The sequence below is a fragment of the Salvia splendens genome, chromosome 8 (assembly GCF_004379255.2).
Source record: "Salvia splendens isolate huo1 chromosome 8, SspV2, whole genome shotgun sequence".
Classification (NCBI taxonomy): domain Eukaryota; kingdom Viridiplantae; phylum Streptophyta; class Magnoliopsida; order Lamiales; family Lamiaceae; genus Salvia; species Salvia splendens.
Window position 1 is genome coordinate 26,647,630 of NC_056039.1, and position 23,345 is coordinate 26,670,974.

The 23,345-nt window shown below is 37.2% G+C and overlaps 3 protein-coding genes across 4 annotated transcripts; 1 reads left to right on the forward strand and 2 right to left on the reverse strand.

Moving 5' to 3' along the window:
- Positions 1-4,848: 4,848 nt before the first annotated feature.
- On the reverse strand, positions 4,849-9,564 carry LOC121744915. 2 transcript variants are annotated; one of them, XM_042138623.1, is made up of 4 exons: positions 9,415-9,564; positions 8,643-9,257; positions 5,969-6,089; positions 4,849-5,614 (listed from the first exon to the last, which is right to left on the reverse strand). In XM_042138623.1, the coding sequence occupies exons 2-4, from the start codon at positions 9,243-9,245 to the stop codon at positions 5,082-5,084; spliced, it is 1,257 nt and encodes a 418-aa protein (XP_041994557.1). In that variant the 5' UTR covers positions 9,246-9,257; positions 9,415-9,564; the 3' UTR covers positions 4,849-5,081. The 2 variants fall into 2 exon arrangements, with proteins under 2 accessions (XP_041994557.1, XP_041994556.1); XM_042138622.1 differs by having other exon boundaries at positions 8,643-9,546.
- A 2,905-nt stretch (positions 9,565-12,469) lies between these two features.
- Positions 12,470-13,199, reverse strand: LOC121744941 (dehydration-responsive element-binding protein 1E-like). The gene has a single exon (XM_042138654.1). It carries the CDS (start codon positions 13,108-13,110, stop codon positions 12,583-12,585), a length of 528 nt encoding a protein of 175 aa, XP_041994588.1. The 5' UTR covers positions 13,111-13,199; the 3' UTR covers positions 12,470-12,582.
- Positions 13,200-14,440: 1,241 nt separating this feature from the next.
- LOC121744893 (serine/threonine-protein phosphatase 7 long form homolog) lies at positions 14,441-17,040 on the forward strand. The gene is made up of 4 exons (XM_042138579.1): positions 14,441-15,365; positions 15,446-15,533; positions 15,613-16,044; positions 16,113-17,040. The coding sequence occupies exons 1-4, from the start codon at positions 14,512-14,514 to the stop codon at positions 16,629-16,631; spliced, it is 1,893 nt and encodes a 630-aa protein (XP_041994513.1). The 5' UTR covers positions 14,441-14,511; the 3' UTR covers positions 16,632-17,040.
- The last annotated feature ends 6,305 nt before the right edge of the window (positions 17,041-23,345 follow it).

Consider the following 23,345-nt stretch of genomic DNA (forward strand, 5'->3'; position numbering starts at 1 on the left):
CTCTAGACAAGTTTTTGTGGCTTGAGCTTGGACATGGGCTAATTATTTTGGGCACTCTTAGGTCTAAGACTAAAAATTCCTCCGCCTACAATAGAATATATAGTTGTATGCATTAAATTCCTCTACCTACAATAGAATATATAGTTGTCCAGAGTCTTTGTCCTAGCGGCAAAGAGCTTAGACAGTATTGCATGAGGTGCTGAGTTCGAGCCCTCTTGAATTGTAATTTCCTCTCTTACATAGGAGTTAATTTTTTTTTTTAAAAGTCCTATCCGGTCCCAAAAATTTCCATATATGTCGCACATTTGAAATGTCCCAGTTTTAAAAATTATTTGATTTTGAAGAAAAATTACTAGAAAAAGTTAGTAGAGCATCGACTCTATTTTAATATACTACTTTTATACTAGGTCATGTTTGGTGTGGACATAGGTTCTAAAAATGTAAAGAATAGTGAGTTGGAAAAGTTAGTGAAATATGTGGTCCATTTTTTTATATTGATTTTTAATAGAATGTGAGTGAAATAAGTTAGTTGATGTGTGACTTACTTATCATATATGATAAAAGTGAAATATGATTCTTATTATGGGAGATATCAAAATGATAAAATATGACTTTATGGTAGAATGAAGATGAATAATTATTAATAAAATAAATTAATAGATTGTAGGATCCACCTGTTAAAGATAATAATAGTAATACAGCACGTTAATAGAGAACGTTAATAGAGAATGTGAGATCTATTTATTTTCGCAGTCGGTGGTATTTTACATCAATCATGAGTACATATTACTACCATTATTTGATTTTAGTTCTGCATTGTAATGTGATTCTCATTTTGATCACATTTATATAAAGACAGATATGGTGTTATAAATTAATACAGTTACAAGCAATTGACTTTTTTATAGAAATTACAAGCAATTGACTTTAATCATAAATAATTTTACAGATCGTGTGTCGGTCTTCTAATTTTGTTTTTCAAGAATTTGTAAAACGTGTTTAACTATTTATTTTTCATGTATAGTGCGTCCTTCATTTCTTTTTCTTCGAAGACTTATACATTTTAATTAGTTTTTTTTTAGTATATAATATATTTTTATATTACTAGTACTCAATCTTATGTCGTGTGATGTACCTTACAAGAGATTCGAATTCACTCAAATGCCTAATCAATTGGTCGCCAATGTAAGGTCGTTTATATTGCAACAGCAGTCAATTAATAATCGCTCTTCAAAAGAACTTTTTGTAGTTTTAATACATATTTTTTTTAGTATCCATATAAACAAGATATTAGAACTTTTTAACATCTTTCAAAAAAAAAATTGGCAATACTACAACTAAGTTGTATTTCGTTGTCAAATAATGATATGCAGTTTCAGTCTATATACAATGTAGTACTATAATTTAGAAGAAAACAAATTTTCGGGCATTCAAATAAGTAAAATATATTATGAAAATAAAGAAATTTAAAGATTACACTACTTTCGATCTTCTACTTTTGAAGATACAAAGAGTTAAGAGTAAAAACCTGCAATTTATCATGAAAATGAGTCGTGGGTCCAACAAATGTCTTACAATGTGGTATATAATTATAGCGACTATGTGGAAGTGACCTCCTTGATGTTTGAGATGATCAAAACTTAATAACGACCACAACTTTTTATCATAAATCTTCTTTTATAGTATTTGAAAAGGAATTGCAACCACATTTTTATAAGATAAGTAAAACTCTGACTTCCCAACAGACTAATTCAACTCAATTCATGAAAGTGTTTAATATCACTGTCTGGTATGACTAAAGGTCAATTTTGGTCCATAACATATTGTGATTTTTTTATTTTAGTCAAAAACATTATCTTTTAAATTATTCGGTCCCTCACAAATAAAAACGGGTCACATTTGGTTCATTTTGGACGGTTCCGTCAAAATTTGACGGAAACCCTAAACCCAAACCTCCCTCACCACCTCTGCCACGGCGTCCACCTTCCATCATCCCTCAGCCTCACCCACCGTCGTCACCGTCTCATCCCTCAGCCTCACCCCTCCTTACATCATCTCCCTCACCACCTCCGCCACGGCGTCCACCTTCCTCACCTCGCTCAACTCAACAGTCAATCCTCCGTAGACGCCTTCCGGTATTGCCGCAGCCACGATTTGAGAGGAGGAGGTGGAACTGCGGCGGGGGGAGGCAGCCGTAGCGGAGGATGCCTGGACGACGGCGAGGGCGAGGGGGAGGTGGTCGATGGAGGGGTCGAGGGTGAGGGAGAGGGAGAGGAGGCGAGACGACGAATTGACCGATTTTCGAAAGAGTCGGAAATAGGTAATTGCAAGTTCCGCAATCGGGGGTGTATCCGATCAATTTCATCTCCTGTAAAATTAGCGACGACGATGCCTTCCAATATTGCCGCATCCACGATTTGAGAGGAGGAGGTGGAACTGCGGCGGGGGAGGGCAGCCGTAGCGGAGGGTGCCTGGACGACGGCGAGGGCGAGGGGGAGGTGGTCGATGGAAGGGTCGAGGGTGAGGGAGAGGGAGAGGAGGCGAGACAATGACTAGACGGTGAGCAGCAGCGGCAGAACACCGGGAGTCGGAAGCCGGCATGTTTCCGTCAAATTTTTAAATTTCCATCCAAATTTGGAATTTCCGTCAAATTTTTGACAGAACCGTCCAAAATGAACCAAATGTGACCCGTGTTTATTTGTGAGGGACTAAATAATTTAAAAGATAATATTTTTGATCAAAATAAAAAAATCGCAATATGTTAATGACCAAAATGGGTCTTTAGTCATCTCCCATTCATCTATTCATTTCTAGAATTTGATGTAACCAATCGTAATTTACTAGAATTAAAGTATTATTTCTTTTCATTTTATATTTGAATCTTGCCGGAGCAAATTCAAATCGTGACATGCCTCTGACAAGACTTTAAATAATGACATTAAATTTGACATTTCATTAGACTCACTCCCAACCATCTTCATGTCACCATGTTGACATTTGCTGAACATATTTGTTTTAATTTATTGCAAATGATAGTATAAACTGTTTTAATCTTCCCATGTAGACCTTTATTTTTTTCCAAATATTTAAGGTGCAATCACAAATAAAATAATTTCACTTGTTTATTTAATTTTGCTTTGTTGCACATGCTATAGTAATTAAGCTCGTTAATTTAATGTTTACTTGTTCAATAGTGCATATAAATTAAAGTGCGCAGTAGTAGTTCAATCGCACGTCCATAGCAATATCTTCTTGCATATTGTACATATCAACAAATTAACAAGTAAATTTATAAATTAAACGTGATGTTCGATTGATGATGCATATTTATAATTATTATCTAGATTTAATTATGCTATTTATTAAAACAAGATACATGTCCAGCAATGCACCCATTTTGTTGGATCTCATATAAATATTATCTGGACTGGACACATCTCATTTCATGTTACCCAAATCAGCACTTCTTAAAATGGAAAAAAAGAAATAGATTATTTATGATCGTATCATTATTTTATTTTGCTGCACCTATTGGTATCATCATTGTATTTTCTCACGTTAAAATGCATGATTACTTGCCTGTATTAAATAATGGGCGTGTATCTATGTAATGTAACAGTCCAGATATTTTAAAGATTGACAAACACAGAAAACATGATGCTGGTTTCTAAGATTGACAATCATTATGTGGGCATTTCAAAATCGAATCATGTTAAGTTGAAACAATGCTGTTCATTTTCCAAATATGTAGGAGTAGTATTCAAATGACATTTTCTAAACCCTTGACGAATTTTATTGTTAATAAAAATATCTCAACGAATTTAATTGTTACTACTCTTTGTACAACTAAAAATATTTAAACTTCACTAACATCAAGTCGTTGTAGTATAGTGGTAAGTATTCCCCGGGTTCGATCCCGGCAACGGCGTTCCTTATTTTCCTTTTCCTTTTTCTCTTCAGTATCTCCTCATACCTCCTCACCAGATTGTATTCAATGTCGATATAATTTTAAATACCGAACTAGAGACCGAATCTTTGCCACCCATTTTTCTAATCTAGTGGATAAAATAAATCAAGCAAATGATATACGGAGTACTTCATTTTTAGATAATTTTACTTCGTTTATACAAACTACATTTTCCAATTGTTTTATTCTCATAAAAATCGTCCAAGCAACAACAGCGGCATTGTTATCACCATCAGCCTTCAGGAAAAAACGTGAAATCAATCAACTTATTCTTTTTTAGAGATACAGCAGCAAAAGGTTTATAGTGTGTTAAATGGATGGTGAATAAAGAAAGATAGATGAAGATAAAATAAAGTAAAAGAGAAAGTTACTTTTTGCTAAAAATAGAAATGAATCAAATATTTGGTACTTACTAAAATAGAAATATGACTCAATTAACATGAAATGGAGAGAATATATGACTAAGCTTTCTGCTTTTCCTCGAATGACGAGAGGTTCATTTATAATAACACAATAATTTGGATCAAAGACCACACTAACAATATAATAATTGCAGAAGTTTTTTACTGATCAAGATATGTCAATAACATATATTTGCCCAAAACTTTTTGCCAAGATATTTATTCACCGTAACCGCGAAATACGCTCAAGATTCAGTTCCGTTCGACATATTCCAGAACCGGAGCTGGCGGTTCCTGAACCTTGGGATGTCTACATTTTACGTGTGCGCGCGCATGTGAGAGAGAGGGGGATGAATCCTTTGGTAGTTGTATCATAAAATGAAGCACTTATTGAACTAAGTTAACAACAAAAAAAACACTAAAAAATCAGAAGGCCAAAGATGAGGAGCGATACAAGTAATTTAAATCGATACTGAATACTAAAGAAATAAACGTGTAATTAACTTACTAAATTTCCTGTCAACAAGAGGTTGAAAAACTAGTCATTATAGTCATGGCCTGAGAAAAAAAATATGGAGAAAGTATTACTTCTCCCTAGTTCTCTCTCTCCAAACATCAAACAAAAATTCTCAAACCCACTATGTTTTCCTCCTACAAAGGAACATGAGAAAGAAGCCACATAATTTCATTTCTAGCTTAGGTTTATCTGATTTCTAATTTATGATGTCTAACAACACCTCGTTCAATAGGGCATCATATAACTCAATTTCCAACTCAGAAACCACCTCCCCATTTTCTTGATCCTGTCTTTTCCATTCTCCAACATTTTCCATATTTTCAAGATAAGCTGGTCTGTTCTTCTCCACCTCCCATTCCATGAACAACCCGAGGGGGTCGTGCCCGTTCATCCAATCTCGAGCTATCTCTACTAACGCATCATGAAGTAAGGATTCACATCCAAGTTTTTCTCTAAAAAAATCTAGCATCAACTTATCTGCCTTGATTTTGAGGCCATAAGATGGCATGATGGCTTTCACTTGACCAAGCAATTCTATTGCCTTGTCCTCTTCTTCTATGTCTTCCTCTTCTTCTTCGTCCAAGGAGGTGGAGGAATGTCGGAGAGGGGAACTCGAGGATTCATTATCTGATTCTGTTTGTGACGCAAATCGTGTAGTTAGGTTCACTGGCTCGAGCTTTGCTAGGCACTCGAATCTCTGAATCTTCTTGAGAAGTTTCTTCCTAGTTCCTATACAATGCAAGTTCAAGAGGGGGAAAAAGAATAGGGTTTTCATCAATCTCTTAACAATACCTACAATGAGATCACACCTACTTGTAGTATTTGCAAGAACATTGTATACAAGGCCATGTCACATATTCCATCTATATCACAAATACTTATTTTGTCACAATCTTAAATTTGAAAATTATGTATCAAATATTTTCAACACCTAACATCAAAATCTTATAATTATATAATTAAGTAGACAATCAAATTCAGACATACCACATGAGATAGATCCATAGGTGCTAAACATATCACACGACCTTAACACGATAAATAAATTTTAAGTCGACGTATGAAAAAAAAAGGATAAATTACCTTCCATAAGAGCGAGTCTATGTTGGAAAGGCGAAGAGACTTCATCTTCTTCGTCAAATGGACAGTCCAGTACAGAAACTGGACTAAACTGGTCCTTCTCTTGATCACTTGTCCATTGCTTCTATAGTTCATTCACATATCACATCTAGTTAACACTAAATACCGAAGAAAATAAACCAAAAACAACCTCCACTTAAAGATTCATTTATTCCAATAGTTCATTAATTACATAAGTCAAGATTGCATTTTTAATCAAGATATTTTTGGAGGTAACATAATTATTGAATCCATCATTATGATTGACACTGCTCAAACTTGATTCCCTACATAAAACGCAATGTTGGAACTTGATGTTGATGAGACAAAATGTATGTCCAATCCAACAAAGACCCACCCCCTCAGAGGGCAAGTTTGTGAAATGGGAAGTTTCATTTCAGAGCAATAATGTTGCATAGTCAGCCAAGTTATTCAAAGGGAAACTTTTACATCCAACTTTTCTTATTTCGTTTTCAAGTTAGCTCTACTCTTGTAGGGGCCTCCCCTAGTTCTATAAATATGATACTATACCTTTCTCGAATTAAAAAACTATTGGAACAAAAACAATTTACACTGGTTAAATTTCAAGCCTTTTGGTTACTTTACTCCCAAAATTCATTATATTGTATATACACCTAATGAAATTATATTAATAAATGTAAACTGAAGCTTCTCCAAAAGTATTTTATTAATACCTGACGGCAGTTGAGAAGTATTAGTAGATTATCATTCATAAGTCATAACATTAAATCTTCACACCCCATTTAAAGATGATTTTAAAAGCATGTTGGGCATAAATATAGTCTACTATAATATGTTCCATAAAAATAAATAATTTTGGGATGATACAAGGTTTAATACACAATTGATAAAGTAGGAAAGAAATCAAAATATTTTTTTTGGAAGTTTTGTCAGTGGAGAATTAGACTCGCCTCATTAGAGAAAAAAGAAGTTACTAAAAATAGAAGTGAATAATTTTTTTGGGACATACTAAAATAGAAAGATGATCAAGAGAGGGAATATTATTCAGAAAACATAAAATTTAATGGCTATTGGTTTACTACCATATAAAGAAGGGAAAGTATAATCTTACAATTATAGGGTGTCAGATAAAATTTCAATTTCATTTACTGTTTTGGATTTCGAAAAACCAAATTAATCTATGACGTTTATGTACTCGACGAAAACGAAACTGCATTAGTCTTTCTCACTAAAGAGACAAGCTAATTAATGTGAAGAAATTTAGATCAAAACGATTAGGGATGTCAATCGGGTTTCGGGCTGGTCCTATTTGGGTTACAGGTCAATCGGGTTGTGATTTCTTTCGGGTTATGAAAGTTCAACCCTAACCCTGAAAGCTCGGGTTTCGGGCCAGCCCATCGGGTTGCAGCCGATAAGATTAACAATCGATCAATCCAATAAATAATGACGAAAATTAGTTATATTCATAAAATGTAAAATATCTAGTTATGATAATTTGAGATATATGCTTAAACTCAATCATAAACATGATCAAATACTGATATTTGAGTTATTTCGTGAAATTTTAATGCATATTTTAGAAATTTGAATATTTTTAAGTGAAATTGAAGTTTTAAATTTATTTATCAATTATTATATTAGTAAAAATTCAATATATAATTTGAGTATTTAATATAAAATTGAATTTTTTTTAGTTATCTATATTATAAAATTAATCAATGAAATTTCGAATTAGAAGTAAAAAATAGAATAATAGAAATTTTATCGGGTTTTCGGGTCTGGCCCTAACATATTGCGGGTTAATCGGGTACGGGCTAATCGAGTTTTAATTTTATCGGGCTAGAAATTTCCAGCCCTAACCCTATAAATTTGGCCGGCTATACTGACATCCCTAAAAATGATAGTAGTGAGCAATGACGAGAAATGACGAGGGAAGAGTTATCAACCCTACCAAACATGCACTTAAGTATATAAGCTTTATTAGGCATGTTTAATTTTTTTTGAAAGTAAAAATCGGTTGTTGAGCACAAGTTTGATGTACGTAAACAGCTAAAATTAAGTCTATAATTAATTAGCCAAATAAGTAAGTATTATGCTTGTTGAAATCATATTCACTTCAAGGATTTTGCAATAGGTCTATGACCCTTTAATTTAATCTCTATGAAGCAACTAAAAATGTAAAAAAACTGACAGACAAACAAAAAAACAAAAGCAAATTTAAATAATGTCTGTTAGTTTAATAGTCACAAAAACAAAATAAGTCACCCCAAGTCCAAATTGAGTAAATATTTTATTGTTTTGTCATTTTCTTGTTAGTATTAATTATTTTTAAAATGGACAGACAAGTAAATTTTTTAAAAGGCCAAGTAGCCAAGTTTTTAAATTTATTTTTTATATTAGTACATATCATAAATATATATAAAGAAAAATATAGTATCCACACGTGCTCGTCCAGCTGTAATAAGTCGATCTTCACCATGTTACCGAAAGTTCTAATCTACCATTTCAAATATGCAATTATTTTTATATTCTTTTCTTAAATTCAAATTTTTAGGGCAAGTCACCGTTCGAATTTAACTGTCAAAGATAGGTAAATTACTATTCAAAAACGACTCAATTAAATATAAAATTAAGCAAATTAAAGAAAAATTCTAACCTTTGTTTGTGTGGAAGAATTGGTATCTGAGCTTTCACCGCTGCAGGTAGTTGACTCTGCTCCCACCACGACGCCGTTTTGGTGCTTAGGTGGTAAATTTAAAGTTACTTCTGAAGAAGAGTTACCGTCTTCTGTCACAGTGAAATCGCTACTATCACCCGTCGTCGTGATCGAGCTGTTGGAGCGATCCGACGGCGGCTGGACGTCGTCCTCCTTCATCAGCTCATCGAACGATTTCCACCGCTGGATCTCCTTCGGCTCGGCCTGCCTCCTCCAGAAACTGCCTCTTCTGAAAAGCCTCTTGGAGAAACTCCGAGGCAAAAAATAGTCGAGATTCGATTTCACCTTCTTCTTCTTCTTCTTCTTCTTCTCCTTCGCGGCGCCGAATTGGAGGCGTTTCACTGCGGCGATCACGCTCTGGAGAGCCGAGAGAGAGGGCGGTTTGCGCGTGTTGTTTCTGGCATCGAGTAATCGGACGGCGGTGCAGCATTGGCGGCGGGGGAACGATTTGAAGCCGTTGGATGAGCACGAGCTCATGTCATCGAGCAGATGATCCTTCAGCAGCAACGGCGCCCTAATCGGCTTGATCAATCGCCTATCCATTGCGAAAAAAGGCTGAAATTGAGAGAAATTGGGAGGCGGAAATTGATTAATGAGTGCGATCAGAGCGCATTGATTAAAAGCTGCAGGCGTTTAAATTGAATGCAGTCGGTGGAGCCACCCAGCTTGATTATATTATAGACTAGTGTAAAAGTGAGAAAGTGAGAGGCACCTTCTCATAAAATGGTGAAGATCTCAAGGTAAATACAAAACGACACTAGAGATTGCAGAGAGGAGAGAGAAGAAGAAGCATGGATGCTTCTTCGCTGAGTTTTGAATGTCAAGTATGATTAAAAAACTAGATTTGAATTTGTGTGGATTTGCGGGTTTTTGTTTGTATCTGATTAACCGTAAGATACGGTTTGGTGTGTGTGATTTACACACAAATCTCAGCTGTTACTCTGTCTAATGACCAGAAATTGACCTCCTTGCCATTTTTTATTCATCTTTGCTGCAGATTTCATAATTTTCACACACCATCCCACGTGGAAATCCTATTTCTTTTTTTCTTTTTTTTTTAATTCCTTGTTATTGGATACTACTTACTAGCATTCGAATCCACAGTGCCAATCCATGTTGTGCTCAGGAACGACGCCGTTCTTTTATTTTCTTTGATGTTAATTTTTGGTTTTACAAGGAATTCGAGTATTAGGAATTGCGCACCTAAAATGTAATCAACATCTTATAAACTACAGTACAAACTTTGTCGCATCATTATAGTATATCTCACTATCTATTTGATACCTACCAAAGCGATATCATAGTACGTACAAATAATACAAAATGTACAACTAAATAAAGTTGATGTCTATATTCAGTATATTCGAATATTATAATGAACAATATTATATCGTAATTTGAAATATTGGTTTCTAATAATTAATAACATCCATTCGAAATTAACAAAACCTGTCTAATATAGCAACACCATATTGAGTGGGGATGTCAATCAGGTCAGCCCAGTGAATTTCCGATCAGCTCCTATCGGGTTGTAAACTAATTGAGTTGGAATTTTATCAAGTTGAAAATTTTCAATCCTAACCTGAAACATTCGAGTTTCGGGCTAGCCCAATGGACTAATTGAATTTACAAATTGAAGATAAAATTTCCAAATTTGCATAATATAGAAAATTAATGATAAATTGTTCAACCATGAGTTAAGTCAACATTTCAAAAATATACTCTTATATACAATTAAATAATTGAATATACTCCACTAATATGGTAACTAATTTTAAACTGCTAATGTACATCCAATCAAGTGCTGCCACGTGGCACGAAAAATGCAATATTGTAAACACAAAAATCCAATACACATTTGTAGAATTGATAGATGAAATTTGGCAGATTGCATTTTAGTTATAGGCAGGTTGCATTTTTTATTGTTGAGGTTTGCATTTTAGTTATTGTTTGTTTAATTTATATTTTATATGTAGACTGATTGCATTTATATATAGTTTATTTTACATTTTAGAAAATTTATATTAAAATGCAAAACTTAACAATATAAAATGCAATTTACCTATAACTAAAATGCAATTTGCCTATAACTAAAATGCAATATGCGAAAATACATTTACAACTTCACAAATGTGTATTGCATTTTTGTATTTACAATATTGCATTTTTCATGTCACGTGGCAGCAAGTGATTAGATGTACGTTAGCAATCTAATTAAGGATGCACCCTAGTGCTCCCCTACTCCTATATTTTTTACATCAATAGTATTTGAAGTTGTAACATGATCATTTGCTCCTACCTCATCATCTTTAGACTCATCATATCCTATTAGGAGGATTATTTGCTAGGTGTTGATTTAATGAATTTTTTAATTTGTTAAATTCATTAAAAATCTGAAAAAAATTCATTATTTTCCCGTTTCCCAAAATAGAACCGTTTATGACCTTTTTTTCCTTCCAAATTTCGTATTTTAAAATTTTTTTAATCCAAATTCATCCAAATTAATTATCCATCAATGCCCTCATTCATCATCCAATTTTTTACATCAAACCAAACTACCTCTCAAAACATTTTTCTCTATTCAAGTATGTCTAGAGGAAGGGGACACGATGGGCCAAACCAAACGACCTCTGATTCTTCCACAACTACTTTATTTGAAATGTTGCACGTCGCTACAATGGCCGATACTCCCGCATTTCGCTATCAGAACGAGCGATACATCAACAAACAAGCACTCCTCATGTCTCGCTTGCAATTATGTTATTTTTAATTTTTATGATTTAAATTATGCATTCTTAAAATTTGATGATATAAATTATGTAAGTTTTAACTTTCTAGGAATTGTAATGCCATTTTCCAGTTTTTAAATGAACTTTTGTTATTAATTAAATATTTTTGGTAATTGTAGTTTTTAAATTGAATAATAAAATAGTGAGATCTATGAATAGTAAAAAGCATGCTCTTGGGGAAGAGTTTGTTCCTTAGCTAAATTTAGAACAAAATATGAATAAAAGTGGGGCAGAGTCCATAAATAGTAAACAGTTATGCAAACTACTCCTTTAATTTATTTATAGGTGCATGCACGTATGCATGAACTCTGTGATGATGTGTGGTTGATTTTGTGGTGGAAAAGGAATAGGACAGTGGGTCCCGCGGGCTGGCCTACATGTAACAACAGGCGAGGGAAATCTTGACGTGGCAGTCCACTTTCAACCTTTTTCAGTGTGTTCGGCAACTTCTTGTTTTCATTTTTAATTTTCTTTTCAGTTGCATTTTCAAAGTCATGTATGAACACTCGCATTAGTATATTGCTGTGCTCTATAGTCTATATTTACGTAGTTTCACGAATTATATTCATTCCATCCCATTAATCAAGTCTTAAACGACTCTAGTGACAGAGATTAGTCAATGCAGTTTGAGATACTGTTAATAAGACAACTCAAAAGTAATTTTGAGACATTGTTAGTCTAGCATATAAACAATTGAATTTAATATCTTAATGGCATAATTTAGAAATTACCATAAGTCATAAACATATTTTAAAAACAAATACAAAAGCATATTAACTCGTTTTCGGGTTAATTTTCCAGTTAAAATATAAACTTGAAGATGAGTTTTAGGGCCATGAAAATAACACAAACTATTCACTAAGGCAAATATGAGCACCAAATGCATGAATAAAGCTAGCTAAAAGCTTATAACTTACTCTAACATAACTACCAAAAAGGCAAATTAGAGTATGCGTTTGTTGAGACTCGGGGCCCGGATTCATATCCATCATAACACGATATTTAAATTTGTTTTCATTTAATAATAAAAAACACAGAAATGTACATTTATAATCAGTTACTCCCAAAACTGAAAGTCATATACTCAGTATTTAATAACTCCACAACTCCAAGTCCACCTGAGCATCTCTCTCCACCTCATCCCAGCTGAATCGCCACCCCAACAACGGCGGCGGCGACATAAGAACCGCCTCCGCCAGCTCCGCCACGCTCGAAAGCTCACATATTTCCAAGAACTCCGCCGCGCCCTTCTCGACAAAATCCTCCCGCGGCCGGAACGCCTCGGCGGCGGCGGCCGCCGCCTTCCTGAGGTCCTTGGCGTCCTTAGACAAGGGGACAGGAAGGCGCGAGACGGAGTCGGCGAAGTTGAGGCAGGCGGCGGAGCCCCGGAGCGCCAGTGCGGCGAGGTCGTGGGCCCTGGCGGCCATCTCCGGCGTGGGGTAGGTCCCGAGCCAGACGCGCTTCTGGTGGCGAGGCTCCCGCAGCTCGCACACCCACTTGTTGGAGTTCCGGAGGCGGACGCCGCGGTACACCGGGTGGCGCGTCTCCTTGAATATCCTCCTGCCGGCGCGTCGCTTGGGGCGGGTGGCGGCGAGGGTGAACGCCTTCTCGTCTGGCATTGTTGTGCGTATGTGATTAATTAATTAATTAAGGATTAAATTTGGATGATTTGCGATTGCATTTGCGGCGGTTCTTAGTTGTTGCATTATATAGATGGATGCATGCATGTATGTATGTGAAGTGTGAACCGTGAGAGTGTAGTTGCAGATGATGGGAACACGTGCGTGAATACGCAATGGACGCGATGCTAACATAACAAGTGGAATTCTTCGTGGATAAGGCATAATGAATGGGCCCCGCACTTTCGTCGACTTGGCACTCATTTTTAATTCATCCAATTATACTATACATATTGAGAAAATCGGGTTTCTAGGCCAATTGGCCTTTAAAGTTACGCAAATGTACCCACTATGTTATCTATTCCAGTTATAGGAAACACGCCAACCTCATTGGCGTTTTGTTTTAGTGAAAACGCCAACTAAGATGGCTTTTTATAATGTCTCGTATTTTGCCCGTATTGTCTCCCATTACAGTTACGTTAAAACACGCCAATTGTGTTGGCGTTTACTACCTAAAAACGCCAATTGCGAAGGCGTGTTTATGAAATAAAAAACACCGACGGAAATTGCGTATTTTCTAAAAGACGCCTTCGAAGTTGGCGTCTTTAAGTACAGAAACGCCAACTACATTGGCGGGTTTACATAAAAAACGCCAACCCCAATGGCGGGTTTTTACAGACTGTTATAGCAGCCCCTCATCTTCCAAATCGCGAAAAACACACACCACACACCATTCGCGATTTTCCATAGTAGCAGCGCCTCTCGTCGGGAATTCCTCCTACTCTCCGTGATTTCGCCCTCCATTTATCAATCGGTACTAGTTTTCCCCAAAATCTTCCAATTTATTTGGTTAGTATACTTATCTTTTACATTATTAGAGTAATTGTTGGATACTTAGCTAGGGTTTGTAATGGGTTGCAATTTGAGTTGAAATATTGTGCATATGGATTATTTGTATGACGTTAGTGTTGATTATTATGTTGGGTTGTTTGGATTTAAGTGAATTTGTGTATAAATTTGATTATAAACCAAAATCGTAGGGTTTTAAAACTTGAAAATTGGGCAAATTGATTTGGTTTATGTGGGTGTTGGTTAGTGTCTTTGTTTGTAGTTTGAATTGTTAATATTGTGTATATTGTTAGGTTGAAATTGAAATTGAAATTGTTAGGTTGGTCAAACTAAAATTGGGTAAGTTGAATTTGTGGAGAATTGATGTATATTGTGCATTTGAACGGTTACTTTTGTGTAGGTGAATTGTGTTATGATGTTGAAGTTGTGTATTGTGAATTATTTGATATAGGTGTTCCATTTTGTGATATTGTATAAAATTGTTTGTAATTATTGAATTTGTTTAGGTTTGTTTATTGTTTAATTTGGAATATGAATGTGTGTAGGTAATTTATGGCATCTTCTTCAACTTCTCGTCGTCGGCTCTTATGTGGTCCTGAGGACCCCTCCGTATTATATCTGCAGAGACAACACGTCTCTAATAACATATGGGCAGGAGTGCCATCGGAAGACGTACGGTGTAGAAGATACGAAGGAATCATATGGGATGTTCCCATAAATCCTCGTGTTTTGGCGGTTATAGATGAGATGGGGTTCGGCGGGATGTTGAGGTGTGGTCAACCGAAAGACATTGACCACCATCTTATCACCGCTTTGATCGAACGTTGGAGGCCTGAGACTCATACGTTTCATTTTCCAGTCGGTGAAGCGACTGTGAGCTTAGAAGACGTGGAGGTCTTATGGGGCCTCAAAACTGACGGTGAGCCTCTGACGGGTTACATCCCCACTAAGGATGTCGGATATTGGAAGGATGTTTGTTTGGATTTTCTTGGCTTTATTCCAGATGCAGTTGATCTAAAAGAAATGAACTGGAAGCAGACAAGCTTATCAAACCAACTGCGGATTGAGCTGAGTGATGACCACGAGCAATACATATACAATCAACGTGCTCGTGTGTATTGTCTGCTGTTACTGGGTGGTCTACTGATCCCGAACGCCACCGGTAATAAAATTCCCTTCTTCTACCTTCAGTTTTTCATGGATATAGAACAATGTGGTAGCTATAGCTGGGGAGGTGCGACTCTTGCCTGCTTGTACCACAATCTATGTGAAGCTGCACTTGGTAAGAGGACCGATGTCGGGGGAGCTCTTACATTGTTACAGCTGTGGGCTTGGGAGAGAATCCCAATTATTAGACCGCAGATGCTGAACCCCACGCCCGTAGACTACTTACCATGTGCAGTCGCGTAAGTTGTCCACTAATTACTTTTTTAAGCATAATTGTTATTGATTTTTGTGTTGTTCGCTCATAATTTAATTTTTGTAGGTGGACTGGTCGGGCCTCTTATGTAAAAGCACCCGGACATTGCATTGAAACTTTCAGAGATCAGTTCTCAACAATGCATGCCAATCAGGTAATTTACATAACCTAAATTATTGCTAGATTGCTGTTTTTGATTGAACTTGTTTTGACTAAATAAGTTTCATATTTAGTTTATTTGGAGGCCGTACGTCAATCGAAATCTGGCGGATATTTGTGTTGCCGGTCGTCCTATATGGACGTCGATGACAACACTAATCTGCTGGAATATGGTTGAGCCACACATGCCACAGCGAGTGCTGCGACAGTTTGGGATTGTCCAACCGTATATCCCGCTTGTCGACCGGTTCCACGGAACTGATTTTACGAAACAGGATCGCCGTGGCAAAGCAGGTCGGAACTGGGTTGAGTGGCACGCCAAGCATATACAAGATTGGCATAATAGGCACGACACGGTGTATGTTGATTTGGAGTACTCATTCGAGCCTGTTGCTACTGATGAGTACATGGATTGGTTTCGCCGGATAACCGTGGTGTACCTAACAAAACCCGGCGTGCATGCTCCTGAGGGCTTCCATGAAACGGCGGCCTCTCATCACTACGCGGTAAATTTCAACAACTATTCTTTATTTATATTCATATGATGAAATGTAATTAACACTGAAAATTGTAGGTGGATACCCTTCACAAAATACGCCACTTTCTTAGGGAGCAAGACATGTCAGGACGGCCGGATTTATTCACCATTTCGAGGATGGTTGAACATGGCCTCCAGATATGTGGGGAAGCTGAGACGATGGACTACCGTCATTCCCAGCGCTCTGAGATGGACATCGAGGTGCCCGTGCGGCAAAAAGCGAAGCGGCGTGGAAAGAAGAAAGTTGGTGGACAGTCGTCATCATCAAGGATGGATACTCAATTGGTTGATGATTCTGATGACGATTTTGAGGCTCCTCCTCCACCAAGATCTGCCGTGCGGGGTCGTCACTCTGTCAGCCACACGGGTGGTACAGGAGAAGATATCGGTCTCAGCGATCAACAATCTCCACCTCGGTCTTCTGTGAGAGACGACTTTTTTGATGTTGATTTAGAGAATGCTGTCGTTGAAGATACTCCTCCGTCCAGAATCCCTAAGACCAGTATCGGGAAGGGAATCCGTAGTCTGTTTATGCGGAAAAGGCGAGACGAGTGATTTTTATTGGTGTTGGTTGTAATTTGATACATTCTATATAAATTGGTGTTTTTTTATTGATTTGACCGCTTCATATTAGTAATTTGATATATTCTATTGATATTGGTGGTTTTCATTGATTTCCCGTATTTATATTGTAAGTTGATAAATGCGCGGTTTTTATATTAGATAATTGGGCTATTTGCAAACACGCCATTCAAGATGGCGTTTTTAAGTTGGTAAATAAATTGTGCAAATTTTGCACACGCCGTGGCTGAGCTACTGAACAAACACGCCAACCTGATAGGCGTTTTTTTGATAACACGCCACTTATGATGGCGTTTTTAAATAACGCCACTCACAATGGCGTTTTTATAACTAAAACACGCCAACTCCATATGCGTTTTTTAATCACGCCACTCACAACGGCGTTTTTAAGATGGGCAAATTTTTGATGGCGTTTTTCCAACGCGGAGGTTGAGCTACTGAACAAACACGCCAATACCAGTTGGCGTTTTATCACAAACACGCCAACCGCATAGGCGTTTTTTACTAAAACACGCCAATCGCATAGGCGTTTTTACCAAACCACGCCAACTTCAATGGCGTGTTTTAGTTAAAAAAACAGCCCAAGCCAAAATATAAGTATAACATTTCGTGTGTTTCGATTCAAGCCAAAATGTAAGTATAACATTACAATGTTCAATTCAATAAATATCTACGATTATAAACAGAACAATGTTCAATTCAACTAAATAGTTGTTACACGTTCAATTGTCTCGCCTTCTCCGGGTAAAGAAGCTACGGATACCCTTTCCGATTCTGGCGGTGGAGAGTCTAGACGGAGGAGTATCTTGCACAACGACATTCTCTAGATCAACCCCGAAAAAATCGTCTCGCACATAAGACCTAGGTGGAGAATGTGGGATATCACCGAGCCCGATGTCTTCGCCTGTATAACCAGTGTGGCTGACAGAATGACGACCTCGAACTGCAGATGTTGGTGGAGGTGGAGGCATAAAATCGTGAGAGGCATCATCAGTGTGGCTGATAGAATGACGACCTCGAACTGCAGATCTTGATGGAGGTGGAGGCATAAAATCGTGAGCGGCATCATCTACCAACTGAGTATCCATCCTCGAACGAGCATTCGGGCAGTTGCGTCTGTCGTGCCCTGGTTGACGGCAATGTTTACATCGGCGTTGGGTTCGTGGCTGGTCCGTTTCACGGACATCCATCTGATTACGAATCCTAGTAGTACGGTATCGACCGCGACTTTTAGGCATTAACTGAGCTCGTGAACATTGCAAAGTCCATTCAGGCACGGCCCAATAATCTTGGTGTCTGATTGGATTGAACACAGTAGAATATTGGTGTACCCAAACACTTGTGCGGTATACGTTATCAACAAGCGACAGCATGGGCTCGTTTCTAAACCGCGCAACTGCCGCTGCATGTGAACATGGAAGTCTCCACATCTGCCACTTTTGACATTTGCAGTTCGACTCCAAGTACTTTACCTTCCACTTATTACCACCCTTTCCACCAATTCGACTCTTTGTTCGAACCACATAAAGCCCTGCAATTGTGTTTGGGACTCTCACATTATATAATTGACCTTTTACATCAGATTTACACACCTTTGCATGGGCCCACGGGGTAAGTGGTGTGGCACACTGTGTTGTTGCAAGTGACCGCTCATTAAACCATTCTATTGTCCTTCAAAATATCAGATCAATGCAAGCTTTAATTGGGAGTTGTCTTGCGCCTCTCAACACATTGTTGTAAGATTCCACCATATTAGTGGTCATCTCACCCCATCGTTTGTGTTTGTCATACGCCAAACTCCATTTTTCTAACTCCACGGCATCAAGGTACTGCACGGCCTCGTCGTTGATGGTTCGAAGTAAACGACGTCTGTTCTTAAACTTGCGTTTCTTGGTAGCAATACCAATTTTCCAAACAAGTCTTTTTACCATGATGCCTTTATGATTCTGCAAAACATTCTTTCTAACATGTACCAAGCAAAATCGGTGATGCCCCACATTGGGTTCTTCTTTCCATATGGGAGAATTCATTGCATCTATGATTCCCACATGCCTATCTGATATTACACATATTTCATGCTTTGCCACGTGAAGTCTAATACGTTCCATAAACCAATTCCAACTTTGTATGGTTTCCTCATCAACAATGGCATATGCAATAGGCAAACATTTCTTATTAGCATCAAATCCAACGGCAATAAGAATTTTACCTCGAAATCGTCCACGTAGATGAGTTCCATCAACGGTTAAAACTGGTTTGCATAGTTGAAAAGCCTCCACAGCTGGACCAAAAGCCCAAAATACGTACTTGAAAACCTTGTTCATACCGTTGCTTGATCTGTCATCATGCAACCATTCGACAATTGTGCCAGGATTTTGTCTTTGCACCTCATTCAAATAAGCTGGTAAAACTTTGAAATTCCACTCCCACGAACCGTACACAAGCTCAATAGCTGTCCTCCGAGCATACCATGCTTTCTTGTAACTAACTTTCACATGAAATCTATTTTCAATATCCGCCACAATTGCTTTTACCTTGTAGCAAGGATCGTTTTCTATTTGATGGCGAACACTCAACGCTATCATACCCGACGTAAGATTAGCGTGCCCATTATAATTACGATCCCCCATGCAAGTATGAGCAGTGCTAAACACTCTAATTTGCCAGTGTTCATCATGCTTCCTCAGTGTTGCTCGGCACTCCCACAAACATTTAGGTAAGGACTTATCTTTCGGATTTCCTTGTGGCCACTTACAAACTGCATGCCATCTCTTTCCTTTACTTTCAACGACTGTATATTGGCGGATTTTTTTCAAATGCCAATGAGTGACAGCTGACTTCAATTCCAATTTGGTTTTAAATTTAGTATGCAACCCGACATTGCTCGGATCTTTTTCACTCCAATAATGCACATTGAGATCATCAGACTCAAAGTTTTTTGGATCAAAACTATCATACGGACCTGGTAAGGTGCGAAAATAGTTCATACCAGGCTGTGGGAACTGTGGAACTACTCTTTCTCGTACTGCTCTTCCTCCAGTTGATGTTTCTCCAACCACTGTTTCTCCAACCGGAATGGATGTGCTTGGAGCAACAAATTGGTCCTCATCCGACGAAGCACCATCTGAATCTGTACTATCCGGGTCGACATCTTCAGAATCATAAGGTGATTGTGGATCAAGAAAGTCGGCTTTATCAGGACCAATTATGGCCTCAATCACATCACAGTTGTCACTGTCCCCTAAATGCACGACTCCAACATCAAAATCTTGTGTTGTATCGAAGCATGGTTCTTGGCCTCTCGTAGACGTACCAACATCAAAATCTTGTGTTGCAGCGAAATATGGTTCTCGGCCTCTCGTAGACGTACCAACATCATTACTCATGAGAAGATGACTATGTTGTTGAGTAATTGACGAATACTCAACATACAATTCAATTTGACCTCCTGTAGTCATACTCTCACTAAACATTATTGGCATGTATACTTCTTCTAGTAAAATACCTATATACGTAATTGAAGATCCATGCCATATATGACGTTTCCATACTATTTGAAGTTTGTTTTCAAATATGTTTATCCCCATCCTTTCACAAATTGTTTCCACAAGCTTATCGTAGGAAATACTTTCATCCAACATAATCAATCCTTTTGCAAAAGGAGGATCATATGAAATAACTGTTCCGGGAATTATCTTTCCACCCCAATATAAATAGACACACCACGTCATACTATCTGCATTAATGTCAAACACAAATATTGGTCAAAAATATTTCTTTACAGTACACTACAATATATACTATCATAACAACCTATCAAATATGGGTAAAAAATTAGATATACTACAACATATAATACCATAACAATTGGTCAAAATATTTCTATTAATTACAATACAATTTATAATACTATAACAAACCAGCAAATAATTATATAAATTACACTACAATATATACTATCATAATAATCCAACACAAATATTAGTACACTAATGTTTGGAAGAATAATGAGTACAAAATTCGATATACTAACCGATTACGAGGACTAATATTTGGAAGAATGAGCCACAATAGAAATCTACACCCTTCAATCCGACCAAGGCAAGATTTTTCGCGTTTTTCAGTTTTGGGAGGTTTTTTCGCCGTTTTGGAGAGGGAATGTGACGAGGGTTTTGCGATTTTGGGGCAGATCTGGGAGATAAGGTTCAACAGAAAAACGCCTACGCAATTGGCGTTTTTTTCTAAACACGCCAACGAAATTGGCGTTTTTTAGTTAAACACGCCATCGAAATTGGCGTTTTATAACATAAAAACGCCATCATCATAGGCGTGTTCAATTAAACACGGTAACAAAGTTGGCGTGTTTAAATTTAAGTATATTGGTTGAAAATACACCCAAAATACGGTCAACATATAACACGCCAACATAGTTGGCGTTTTTGCGTAATGACGCGCCAATGTCACTGGCGTTTTTATTTATAAACACGCCAATGAGGTTGGCGTGTTTCCTATAACTGGAATAGATAACAAAGTGGGTACATTTCCTATAGGAACAAACCACATATTTTTCGTCTGGACTTTTCGGTTTTCTTTTTTTATTTATTCTGCAAAAGTCCAGACGAAAAATATGTGGTCTGTTTGTCCATTCAAAATAAAAATACAATAAATAAGTATTCAATCTATCCCAATTAATATTATACATTTTTCTTTTTAGTTGGTTTGCAATAAGATGATATATATTTTTATTTTTAGAAACATTTTTATCTATTAATATATATTTAACCATTTTTTTCTTTTTAATTTAACATGCTTTAAAATTTTTCAAAATATGTTTATATTTTATTTGGCACTAATCTTAAATACTATTACATTAGCATGTTTATGTTTCATTTAAACATATATCTCAAAGTTATCATAATTAAATGTTTTACATTTTATAAATATAACTAATTTTCAGTAAGAAATAGCATTCTTATTGAGACTAGAACTCATAGGGAAGAAAATAGATTTATGGATGGAATCAAATATGCAGTATTTACAGACAAAAGTATTCGGTTATTGGGGAAAAATCATCATTATTTATTGAATTGATGGCATGTTAATTTTATTTGCAGCAACCCAATTTACCTACTGGGTTAGCCCAAAATCAGAGCTTTTAGGGTTAAGGTTGAATTTTTATAATCTGAAAAAATACAACTAGATTAGCCTGCACTTAATTGACTCGTAATCCGAGTATAATTGGCACGAAACCAGATGGGCTGACCCTACTGACATCCCTAGGAGTAATGAATTAAAATTCAATAATTATATACATTAAAGTAGGAGTAGTCAGTTAATTCATATGACTACAACGCATGTATGCATGAATAGAAACAAAATCTAACATATGATTTCCAGGAGAGGATATGTAACTAAATCAAAATTAACCTTAGTCCAAATATCGGGAGATGATTTACACATTTCACTTATAGAATACAGTATTAACTTCTGTTAGGTAGCCTTGAATCATTACTGTTTGCCGCTAGTCAAATGGGGGTCTCGCTGCCTGGTCAGCGAGTCGGGGGGTCAAACGGGGGTCTCGTTGCCCGACGCTAATATATGTTTCTGTTTTGGGCCTTAATCGTTGTATTAGGCCCAGTTCATCTCTTACACTTATTTATATAGGAGTAGGGCACAATAACTATGTATCTGTAACCGCAGTCACAATACAACTTGTTCTATGTTCTTTCCCGTGGACATAGCCAACACAACGTTGGTGAACCACGTAAATTTTGTGTCTCTTTACGTTCTTTCGTTTGTCGATTACACAATTGTCCTATTTGTCATAACAAACTGGTATCAGAGCCTGGTTTTCGAACTAGGGTTTTGAATTCCGCTGCTAGGGTTTTCTGGTAAATCGATCAAAGATGTATGCTCTGAGCGTGAAGGTTGACAAATTCACAGGGAGGAATAGTTTTGGCTTATGGCAGATCAAGATGCGTTCCCTTCTGAAGCAGCAGGGTTTGTGGGCGCCGCTCAAAACAAAGAAGGCAATGGAGGATGATGAGGAGTGGACAACCCTAGACGAAAAGGCCCACTCGACCATCATGTTGTGCCTGTCTGACGATGTTATCATCGAAGTTGCTGATCAGGAGACTGCTGCTGCCCTTTGGATGAAGTTGGAGAGTCTATACATGACGAAGTCTCTAACCAACAAGTTGCTCCTGAAGCACGTTTGTTTCGATTACGCATGCAGGAAGGTATGCCCCTTCGGGATCATCTGGAAAATTTGATCAAAATTTTACTGGAATTGCGTAATGTTGATGTTAAAGTAGAAGACGAGGATACTGCTTTAATTCTGCTAGTTTCTTTGCCTGAGTCGAACGAGAATTTCGTTGAGTCTTTTATGACTGGGAAAGAAACTCTGTCTTTGATGGATGTTCGATCTGCTCTTCACATCAGAGAGGATCGTCAACAGGCAACGAGTTCAGCCACAAAAAATCTAGCATTTGGATTATCTGTTACGGGTAAGGGACAGAAGAAATTCAGACAGAAGAAGCAGAACTCCAAAGGTTCAAAAGGTCCTAAAGCCCCTAAGTCAGATGACATTTGCAGATATTATAAAGAACCGGGGCATTGGAAGGTTGATTGTCCAAAGAAAATGAAGAAATTAGGCAAGAAAGAGGATGCTAACGATTCTGCGACTGT